Consider the following 11,677-nt stretch of genomic DNA (forward strand, 5'->3'; position numbering starts at 1 on the left):
TATACATAGACGTAAAATTATAATTTATACACTACATGCGTATCTTGTGTACGCGTACACTAACAGATGTAATTGTCTAGCGGCTAAATCAAAATTTCATGTTACATCACAGTCTGCAATTTGTTACGTGCCTCATACAGTCGATTGGAAGTAGATACCTGCCTTTCCTAGATCACCTTCACAGTTATGTTCAATGTAGGTATAATTCATTCTTTTCTCGAGAAAATTCTTTAATAAAATAAAGAAAAATGACGTAAAATGTGCGGAAAATAAAATGTTCAATATTAAAAATCTCTAAAAAAAAAGAATTTACATTATATCCCTAATGTATATCATTATATCATTGATATAGATACGGAGAATACAAAAGATTATATATATTTTTTACATATTTCAGAATGTGATCCAGGATATATCGTTCGACATTCGGAGCTATAATGTAACAAAAAAATGCTATTTCAAATTGAAATGCTGATATTGTCTGTAGTATAACCAACGTGAAATGATACAATACATTCCGTCATATAAAGACTAATGTTACAAACAATCGCAATCCAATTATTTGGATGCAATACTTTATTATAAAACGAATGGTAACCCGTAGTTTCAAGATTTGTTAAAACATTCTATTTTTTTTTAAATATCGATCGTAAACCCTGTGACAATTTCTTCGCTGAACATGTAGCAGATAATTTGATGTTCTACGCTTGTGCCAAAAATATGTTGACGCGAAACAAAATCCTTAATTATCAAATCTGTAGAATTGATTTGATATGTAATGTAATCACGGCACAAGGAAGAGATTATCAATATTATCTTTGGCCAATATGTGTAGTGTTTTTACCCGTCTAATAACTAGTCGCTTCTCATGTTTATAGAGAATATTCCTTCAATATTTGTCCCGGCTTCGAATACAGATCTAACTTTCCTATCAAAGCATCCTTGGCAATACGCGGACAGAAAATTTTTCCGAGTTTCCTGAAAGAGGAAGAACTATATTCAACATCGTAAGAAAAGAACTGGCGAGTGTGTCATCACAATAAATTACTCACCCAATCGTTTTCTGATCCGCATCGATCGCGTTCTGCTATAAATTAGTGATCTCCATCCCGTGAGGCAGTCTGTGGCCTTGAGCGTGACTCATAGTAAGTTGCCTCGTAGCCATCCCGCCACCACACTGGCTGCTCCAATCGGCGGTGGGTACCGGTGTGCGATAAAACTTTGACGAGGTCTTGTTAAATATCGGCAATAGCTCGTTTGCCTCGGTAGACAATGCCTGAGGATGTAAGCTTTCAGTTAGTATATTGCTGATAAATAAAAGCGCAGAACGAAATTACGACGCGTAATATTTCTCACATCAGGTGTATCGGGAGAAATGTTCAACAAATTTAAATTTATTAACAATTTAAAAATATTTATTACCTTTAGATAAATAATCGCGTCTGTTCCGTAACCCTCACAGCTGAGCAGTACGATGTCGCCGTGCAGATACCTGGCGTACAATCGAGACAATGGCAGACCGTAGCCGTATCCTGCAAGCGGTACCGTATGAGCATCTGATTTGCTCGGCTGTGGAGCGGTGCTGTACATGTACTTAAATAAATGGTCCGTTTGTGAACGAGGAATGCCGCCACCTCTATCAGATATCTAAAAAAACAGATGGTGGTAAAATGGCAATAATTATTCGCTGCCATCTAATCACGCATCCTAAGAATTGAACGGCCGACGCGAATCGATTCGTCCTACCTTCAAGCAAATATCCTCTTTACCGCGCACTAGCAAAACCTCAAGCGGCGGATAATTGTCCGAGTCGGTTCCGTGGTGTTCCATCACGGCTCTCATGCCGTTTTTGAACAGCTCGAATAGCATGTGGTACAAATGGCTCGGCACATAAATAATCCTAATCTCACTACTACCATCGAGTTCTGGAAAAATTAACCGTGTGCAACAATTATAAACTTAGCCGCTATTATTTTTTTACAGCTCTTAACTAATATTCCTATCCAACAATCAAAAATGTAAACGGTAGTCATACATACATAATCGTAATATTTTATTTGTACAATATGTATGTATATATATTGTATACAAAAATAATGATAGCAATGATTGGAACTGTACTTGGTCTACCTCTATAGAAAATTATTTGTCTCAAATTACTTACTATAACACTAATATAATCAACTTTGTTCAAACTTGCCGTTATGCTGTTTGACTCTCAATTCCGGACTAGCCAGATAATATTGATCGCACAAAAACCGTGCGTTCTCATAAGCGTCTTTAATGACGCCGATCACGTCACAGGACGGATCTATACATCCTACGTGTCTACTGTGCCCGTTCAATTGCCCACCAAAAAGGAGCGCTGAAACACGAAGAAAAGAAACGCGTCAATAAAGCGCAATAATATGCGATACCACTCGTACTAAAGCTCACTCATGAAAACGTTCATTGAAACTTACTGTGTTGGTTGATCAGCATACGAATGGAAATGCGGGACATGAAGAATCTGTCCAGGAAATACTGAATGCTGTTCTCAGTCTGATTGTCCACATCGTGGGACTCCTTCAGTTCCAGAACGCCCTGTGCCATTGTCTGGACGACGTCGGTATGCCTGTTCCGTATCTTTATTAGGGCTTGGCAGAATCTATAAGAGATTAGAGATTTTCGTACAGCAATTCGTGCTGCGAACGATCTTATTGTTAGTGAATATCGTAAGCCCAAAAGAGTTACTTGATCCACAAGTGTTTAATGTACTCACCTGTCTAAAGTAGTCTCGTTGACATCGACTTTTTCGAAGTGTATTATTTCCTCGAAGGATGTGGCGTACAAATTATTCACAATACCCACACTAGGCATCTTCAGTAAGTTTTCCGGCAGTAAGTGGATCTCCTTCATAATGTTGGCGAGCCGTACTGGCAGTTCTTTCCTCAAGAATATGAAGGACTTCCTCTCACAGGCGCTTAGACCTGAAAAATATACGCGATATCAGCGACATTGCAAATTTTCATCATAAATATAGTACAGCTGTCATCAATTTTTTAACCAACCGTAAATCGGTATCAGAATATCGAAGGAATAATAAAAATTTGTTCTTTTGCAGAAATTGAAAGTAAAAGGTAGATAGACATCTTAATTTGCGGGAATTTATGATGTTAAATTAAAATTTTAATAATCATTTTACTCAATAGAGATTTCCATTTATTTCCGATCATTTATTCTTCCTTTGTCGATTAATGAAATTTTGAATAACGTGTTGGCATTAAACAATTATCAAGATAATGATGACTCCAAGCGCAAACTTCGTCTCATATTTTTCGCTTGCCAGACGCCAAAATACATATTTGTTGCGGAAATTAGAAGTGTCTCTCGAAAAAGTGACAGATTACTGCCGCATTATTGTGACAATTTGTAGAATTGATAGGAAAGCAAGCCGCAAGTGAGAGTCTTCATGAATGGCTCATGTTAAAAAGGCTGCTGCCATTGATAGTATAGCGTTTGTATAATTTATTTCGGACAGAAATTATCTTATCATGTTCAGTATGTAATTCACCAAAAATACGTCAGTAATAATGTAAGTTTTTGCTACACGCAAGCAATGAGACAATCCTGAATTGATGAGCCTTTATCAAAACTGATATTCAAATATTCTGTACAAATTTATTTTCTGCAGCTAAAATATCAACAGAGAGAGAGAGAGAGAGAGAGAGAGAGAGAGAGAGAGAGAGCGAGATTTAAAATTACAAATATTTGCATTTCATGATTGGGCTAGAACAGTTGGAAATATATTCATCTATTTATTATTTGATTAATTGATAAGAGACATTCATCACAGATTGAGGAATTAACAATCTGTACATATCATCGTTAAGCTTCTAATTTGTACATTGGACTCTCTTCCACTACAATTTAATTATATATTTTTTCAATGTTACCGAAGGATGATTCATGAAAAATTAATGGAAGTTTTTTGCGATAGTATGATATATGCACAAACAAGTTCCAACGTGTCAGAAACGAGTTTAATACTGCGTATTAATAATGATCAAGTTAAGTTTACGTTAAAAATTTTATTTCGGCGGATCTCTCGTGTCCGCAAAGATTGACGGTTCTATAAAATCTACAGAAGGAGTATTAAAAACGGAGTTCATACAAAAGCCGCATTACGCATTAACTCGTCGTCTATAGAAGAATATCGAAAAATCGATACAAACCGAATAACTTCCAGTGATCATACATTGACCTATTTAATGACGTGTCGCCATCACTATTGACAAACACAAACTATAGCTACGGTTACGTATGCTCTTATAACACACTTTCACTAAAGGTACCGCTCAATTACGAGCCATTAGAACAATCAGCAAGTTCCCACTTTCATTTTGTTTCTCAATTTTCTTCTCTTCATTTCAAGTTGATACTTTCCTTTGCGTATAGCTTCTTTATTAAAAGTTTACACATTCTCAGACTGTATCCCGAGTCGCAATTTTGGTACTACTTTGACACTTTTCAGGATAATTTACACCTACTTAGCTGATCCATACACCTACGTGGGCCAGCAAAAATCTACTTTGATGACATTATACTTTTTTTACTCCACCCTTGAATCCTTAATTCCAAAAATTTACTTTAGCTCCTACTTCAAAGGACCCACTTTAATGCTAAATTGGCAAGAGTAGAAATTTCCGAGGCAATCAGTTTTAAAGTAGGAGTAAATTTTGTGCTCGCATTCCGACCTCTTTTACTGTCTTAGGTCCTGTATAATAGATTTGAAGGTTCAACATAGGGCCAAAATTTCGACTCGGGATTTCTCTAATACAAAACGAATTTTACACAAATTTAAACTCGCGAAAAGTAGCTGTTACGGGAGATCGTGAGGGAAACATCGGTCAGTCGTCCATGAAATATTTGGTATCGGCACGCTCGAGTGTACATCGATAAATCGATCCCTCATCTCCCTCTCGTCGGAGTGAAAATTCAATTATTTATATAGACATGCTTGAGACATGTCCCCGGGTTGCGTACGGCGGCGTGCTCTGAAAATAAACCTCGGCCTGGTCAGCGTGCAACGCCAGAGGATTGTCACTTGAGATCGCGAGTCTAAAAAATTGCGACTTTGTCTAAAACCCACCGCGACACCCGAACGTTATGACGATCTGTCGGAACACGTGAATATACTCCGTAATCGTTAATAAAACATCTGTTTTCGCCGAACGCCAAACAAAAATTTTTAATCGCGTCTTGGAACTTAAACGAGTCGAAGTGAAAGAACCAAAGTACATCAATGGACAGGAAAAACGCGAAACAATTTCTACTGATTCTCTGCACACATCTGAGTAAACTGAGATTCAACAACTTATTTGTTAATATATTATTTCCGATACCTGATAATTATTTATTGTTATGCGCAACAGGAGTTCCTTGTAATTTTTCTTAAAAGTGTTGTGCTCAATGAGCGCATTCGCTGATTCTCTCTTGGGGGGGGGGGGGGGAACAGATAACGATTGTTTATCAGTAAAGTGTAATCAATGGAAAGCTAGGAGACATGGAACAGCAGACGATAACTGTACGAGTTTCTGTACATTTTTAATCAGCCTTAATGAAGACGTAGGTTGCGTCATCCGCCTCAATAGCGCATTCGCTTGTTCCCATCATACAATTGAATCGGATTAACGTGGACGATACTTTTGTTTCACGGTTAATTTCAAACGAAGGCCACTTGAATAGAGAAAACACGTGACGTTACAAGTGATAATACAATCCGTATAATTGCTGCGCGTTTCAGAGAATCGTGCAATTTTTGCGGGCTGTCGAGAGCGGCGCGAGTACTCGTGAATATCGAAAATGAAATTAGATCTTCATGAATTTTCCACAGAGAATCGCGGCTGGCTCTTACGATTCGATTCTAGAAGCGATCAGCCGAGAAATTGCCGGGAAATTGAATGCCCTTGTCTGTCAGGCGCAGATCAGTCTCGAGCCAGCTCGTTGCTCTTATATTAAATTCCATTCGACCAAGCGAAAATGGATAAGCGGAAAATCCCGTGACACCTGCCCGCTGCTCATCGCGAGCGCCGGCCCTGACATCCACCATCCAGCGGACATTGTCGAGCGTTGATTGCACCGGGACTTTGCCAGCGTCTGTGCAGTTTAATTAATTAAAAATCCCCGATGTCAAACTTTTCCCATTTAAATGAATGACCTCGGTGCTATAAATCTCGACAGTTTCACAAATATACAAAGCAACTGTGCAAATTTTCTAATGCATTTCATAAATTCCAGAATATATTCATGCGACTTCAATTGCTTTGAAGTGAGATAGTCACATTGGAAATAGCGTTATTATCGATTCCGCTAAAAACTTACGTTAATTTACATTGATTGAGGATACAAGTGAGCGATAATGTGTTCAATTTTCGGAGTAACTAGGATCTAGAAACAACTGGCCCGACCTTCCGAAGAATTATCGAAGTCGTGCAGAATCCAGCGGGCGTCGTTAGACACGCTGGAAGTGATACGAAAGGACATTAACTCTCGGAAATTAGCATAACTTCGGCGCACCCTATCTTGTCTCGCGCAAACAAACGTACGAGTATGACATCGTTGATATCGTAGATCTTGCTTTGTAAAATAATATTATCAATAACACGACGCGCGTGTCCTTTCCTAATCGTCGCAGGATAATCCGAAGGGCGAAATAAATGTCTCGTCGTCCTTTATTCTGAGTCACTGACGCGCAGTGTGCCGGACAGAACAAGCAGATAAGAATATCGTTTATGTTCAAATAAAGATAGCGATCGTTGATTATGCGCACTCACAGTGCATAATTGTTCGTCCCCGTTTGACTTTAGCCGACGAAGAATTTCTCGACAATGAGTAGACAATTATTTTTGCGAATACAAGCACACTCTTAAAAGGATCCTGAAGTCATCCAGTTTTACCGACGCACTCGAATACTGCCAAGAATTAAATTGCGAATGTACAGAGTCTATATTGAGGGCATCCACCAACAAGACATGTTTCTGTGTCCTCAAAATAAGATTCTTCATTTCGAGGTACTATCTTCCCCCCTATTTTGGTGGATTTTTATGTACCTTATAATTACTTTGTATTTTAAATTAAGACGGGAAACTTATAGTCAACCCGACTGGCTAGTTATTTAATTAGTTTATTACACACAACGTTTCGACCCTATTCTTTTGGGTCCTTTTCGAGTGATACTAAGTCAGTCATCGTCGTCGAATAAGACAGAGTCGAGTTATAAAATATGTATACGTGTGAGCACTGTGGTAGCTGGGCTCGAACTAATATGTCTTAAGAACAATACAAGGTGATGCGAACATTTGTATTTTAACGTGTACCTCCAATTTTTGCCGGTACACTCTTTAGAGTGCATCGTTTGAATTGCAGTTTGTGGTGTGGTTTCGGTAAAAGAAATTCGCATGCATTTTCTCATCCAGAGATTATCGTATCTCGCCCTCGTAAAGACTGAAGATAAGGGTTGAAGGAGATTTAAGGATTTTATCTGCGCCCGACCTTTTCGATCACACTCTGATAGCGCTGGGTCGGCGATCGTGAACTTGAACTAAATACGACAAGAAACAAGTAATATAAATTCTTTTTCCCAGCGTTCCTCGCGGTCGCGAAATCGTGCCAACGGCGATGAAGACCAGAAGAGCAAAAAAGAAGCGTCGCCTCGAAATCTTGAAGATAGTGGAAGCTGACGTCAACCAAAATCAATTGTTTGCCGGCCGTGTGACGGCAACCTGAGACGGGCGAGCCTTCTGGCCTTTGGACTTCGCTCCCAACGCTCACGCCTGTAATCGGCGATACTCAGTCTGCCAAACCTGCGTAAACCGGCCTTTTTTTGTTGGACGATGTGGCGCAAAGTGCACGTCGATCGCGCCAAGACTCGCAAAAATTGCACACGAAACTTAAAATTTATTCGCACGCAGTTGCACCTCCTACCCTATGTCCTGCCTCCTCGGTCTCCTCTTTCCAAGTTCTGAATACTTTTCTATTTTTACCTGAGATGTAGAAAAAGCGCATTTAAATGAGCACTTCCGCAATTCGGCGATTGTCTTTCGCTTTAAAAGACAAATCATTTCTCCTTAAATAATCTTTGACAAGCGTGCAGTCTCAATGAGAAGAAAAATTATATTCCTATCCATAAAAATGTCCTCTGCTAAGAGACGTTGGCTCGCACTGTTCCGCTCGACAGATAATCGGAATAATATAAAGGCAGATTTGTATTTCGAGTAAATAAAATTTAGTGATATGAGAGATGGATTTACGGCAAATTAACTTTTATCAACGTGGGGCTATCCGTGTGCGAGATCCGGCGATTGTATCCTCGAGACTATCTAGTATCTAGTCAATTCTTCATGCTGGATAACAGCGAGAATTTGTCCGCTTTATTTTCGCATTATGACCACATCGGCGTGCAAGTTTAGAACTCACGGTGTATATTATCGCGACCTTCTAAAATGATAATAAATGCGCGCGCATTTATTATCATTCGATTTATCAGAGACTCCGTCAATATGCATTTAGTTCTTTTACGACGTTACTTAAGCCACGAAAGTACACATTGTATTGTGGTCATTATATCATCGATTTATTAACTTCATTTTTTTAGAATATCCGTTTACTTGTCAGAATATCAAACATATTTACGCACGAAACAAGTTGAAGTAATTAACGTAATTATTCCGACAATGCAGAAATATCCCTGGCCATAAGCAGCCCGTGCATTTTTTTTAATCGCAATAATTATTTTCTGCGCAATTACGATGAGAATCGAGCAATTCAGCGGCCCTCGCGTGGAAGGGATTAATCATTCTGATATCCTAATCGCGCGATTACACTGTGGTGTGCGTTTTAAAACCCACACAGAGTAATATTAATTGATATCTTCCATCGTGCGTACACTCGAGCCAAGTTAAAGATAGCGATATGCTCTTTCAAAACAAACGCTTCCATGAAAAACGTATCAAGCGTCGTTCCTGCTCAACGAGTTCCAATACAGTGTACGCAACATTTGCGGCTACGATTGTTGCAACGTATACAGCGAAACCACAAGACTAGGCTACAATGTAACCCCTGAACTGGGATAACGAGTGCAACGAGATTCGAGATTTGACTTCGAATCTATTTGATCGCGGCAACCAGTCACCTTTCGTTGGCTCCGATCTATCCTATCATTGAACAAGTTTCGTATTTAATTTAATTACATTTATCGTATTTAATTTAATTACATCATTACCGTCGTCCACATAGCCCGACACGGCTACAATTTTTTACTTATTGATTCATCATGTTATATTCACTTGCGCCGTTTATCTTGTACTACCGTCTCTTATTTTATTTTTACCGTTACCTGACTACTACTGTTTCTACTTTTTGATTCATGATGTTATATCTATTTGCGCCGCGTTTTTTTGTACTATCGTCTCTTAATCTATTACAATTTTATATTACTGACTGCGTAATCTATGTATATTTTCCATTCGCGAATCGATATATATTTTTAATTGTATTTATTATTTTTTTTGTTATACTGAAGATCGGTCCAACAAGGACCGAAACGTATATACATATACATTTGCTATTACAATAAAGTAATTTTATCGGGCATTACAATCCTGTTCAGGTTCCGAGCCCCTTTTATTATACTTGATTAATTATATTTATCTAATTTAATTACCGAAATAATAAACTTCGCATGGCGCAAATGTGATAAACACAAATTTGAAGGATTAAAGGACTAAGAGCCGTGACAGGGTGTTAGCGTCTAAATATTTTATTTTAACAATGATGAGTATTTTACAAAAACGACCTACACTGGCCAATGCCTTTATTTAAAATAAAAACGACGTTTCGGTCCTGGATTTGGACCCTTTTCAAGTGATCTGTTACTTAATTATCCCTGATCTCGTATCGTTCGTTTGGCCAATATCTCTATGTTAGTAGAATATTAGTCAAAGGAATAAAAGGGAGAAATTTTGCTTGCACTCTTTAGTTGGAGAGTGCAAAGTCAATTGAAGTTGCATTGTTAACTGTTGAAACACAAGTAAATAAAAGCATTGGGCAGTGTAGGTCGTTTTTGTAAAATACTCATCATTGTTTTGAATTGCTGGCGATATCATATCTACCCCAAATTTTATTTTAAATTGATTGCGGAAAAATATCACCTCAGCCAGGCTTTGAACCTGGACCTCCCTTTCGCTAGGCGGGCGTCTCAACCAATTCGACCACCGAGGCACATAATTTAATTACATTATTAATTTAGTCGTGATTTCATTTAATTCCACTTACACGTTCGCGAATGGTACGCCTCTCGTTTAATAAGAAACGAAAAACAGAACTGTCACGCCCGAGCCATATTCCGCAAAACCAATCTTCGCGGCGTAATTGTCATCATTACGTTTGAAAAAACACAGATAACGAGGCATCTTTGAGAGTTTGATTTACGGCGCGTCGTCTTTCCTCTTCTTTTCCAATAGAGTCCCCCCGAGATAATTGTGACGATTCTACGAAGAAGCGAGCAGTATAATTAATCTGTCAGTACAGATCAGCCTTGCATTTGAATATTTGATTATCCTATGCTGTTCTGGCGTGCACGGCCACGTTCACGGATGTTACTGTTCGTGCAGAGAAGTGTGTATTTGCAAGCTCCTCCGCGCGAATAAGGAAGGCGTGTACGCTAGATTTTGGAATATCGGCACTTTAAATACTCGCGTGTATCCGACATTCGCCTTATCCGGCGCACGTTTCGAGGGAAACGCGCGACAGTCGACGATTCCGAGCGATAATTGCACGACTGCAATTGTCAAGTTGAAATTATCCGTCTTTCTAAAAAAGCTAGACGTAATACTCCGCATTGCGGATTATGTAACCGCCGATACAATCGCGAGCGCGTTAGAATTCTGCGTAATTGCATAATGCGCACAAAGGACTTCTCTCATTCGTGCGGTTTATCACTTCCGCAATGCCCACAGAGGAGCGTGTATTACGTTACGTTACATAAACGTAAAACAATAGATTTTTTTCCCGTGAAATAAAACGAATGTAATTTCGAAGTTTGTACCGTTTGTGACCGCGTCGCGAAACATTTGTTCATCATCGCGCTTTTTGCGACGAGCAAAATTTCATTTAACGAAATCGCCGCCGCCCGATACGAAACGGCAGGAAGAGGGAGATCGGGCCGGACCTTCCGAAGAATTGCGAAATGTTTTGCTCGCATTGTAAAAACGACCGACATTAACGAGAGGGAAAATTCTGCACACGACAATGCACCTGCGGGAACATGACGCGTTCGCGGGTGAAGTAAAACCGGAACGTGCTCCAGGAGCGTTTCTACGAAGCCGAGAAACCGGACCGGCAAATAAGGGGTAGCGTAATTAGATTCTCTCAGTGCAAAAACCACGCACCGTTCGCGGACGAGGTATCCTCGCGCACGTAGACAGCGCGCAGCATGCGTTCCGTCGAAATAAAATCCAGTATCTCCAAAAAGTTAACAAACTTAATGAGATCTAAGTAAAATAAAATAACAATAAAGCAAAACGTAAAATCTCGGACAGGTGGATAAAATAAATATTTCAAGGATTTCGCGTCAGGGGCTCGATTCTCGAATTCATTCGAAGGAGAAACGTATACGCGAAAATTCTGCTCTTACTCT

General features: G+C 39.2%; 1 protein-coding gene across 2 annotated transcripts in view; it reads right to left on the reverse strand.

The window, feature by feature from the left end:
* Positions 1 to 629: 629 nt before the first annotated feature.
* LOC105567175 (pyruvate dehydrogenase (acetyl-transferring) kinase, mitochondrial) overlaps positions 630 to 11,677 on the reverse strand; it is a 19,374-nt gene continuing 8,326 nt past the window's right edge. Inside the window, exons 2-8 of one of the 2 annotated variants that reach the window (XM_012021804.1) lie at positions 2,762 to 2,969; positions 2,463 to 2,647; positions 2,201 to 2,365; positions 1,747 to 1,925; positions 1,423 to 1,647; positions 1,053 to 1,276; positions 630 to 993 (exon numbers count right to left, since the gene is read on the reverse strand). In XM_012021804.1, coding sequence (XP_011877194.1) covers positions 1,088 to 1,276; positions 1,423 to 1,647; positions 1,747 to 1,925; positions 2,201 to 2,365; positions 2,463 to 2,647; positions 2,762 to 2,969 — 1,151 coding nt within the window. In that variant the 3' untranslated portion in view covers positions 630 to 993; positions 1,053 to 1,087. The remainder of the gene's footprint in view (positions 994 to 1,052; positions 1,277 to 1,422; positions 1,648 to 1,746; positions 1,926 to 2,200; positions 2,366 to 2,462; positions 2,648 to 2,761; positions 2,970 to 11,677) is intronic. The other variant, XM_012021803.1, reaches the window with a different exon arrangement.

The sequence above is a fragment of the Vollenhovia emeryi genome, unplaced genomic scaffold (assembly GCF_000949405.1).
Source record: "Vollenhovia emeryi isolate VEMERY1.0 unplaced genomic scaffold, V.emery_V1.0 DF939140.1, whole genome shotgun sequence".
In the NCBI taxonomy this organism is placed as follows: Eukaryota; Metazoa; Arthropoda; class Insecta; order Hymenoptera; family Formicidae; genus Vollenhovia; species Vollenhovia emeryi.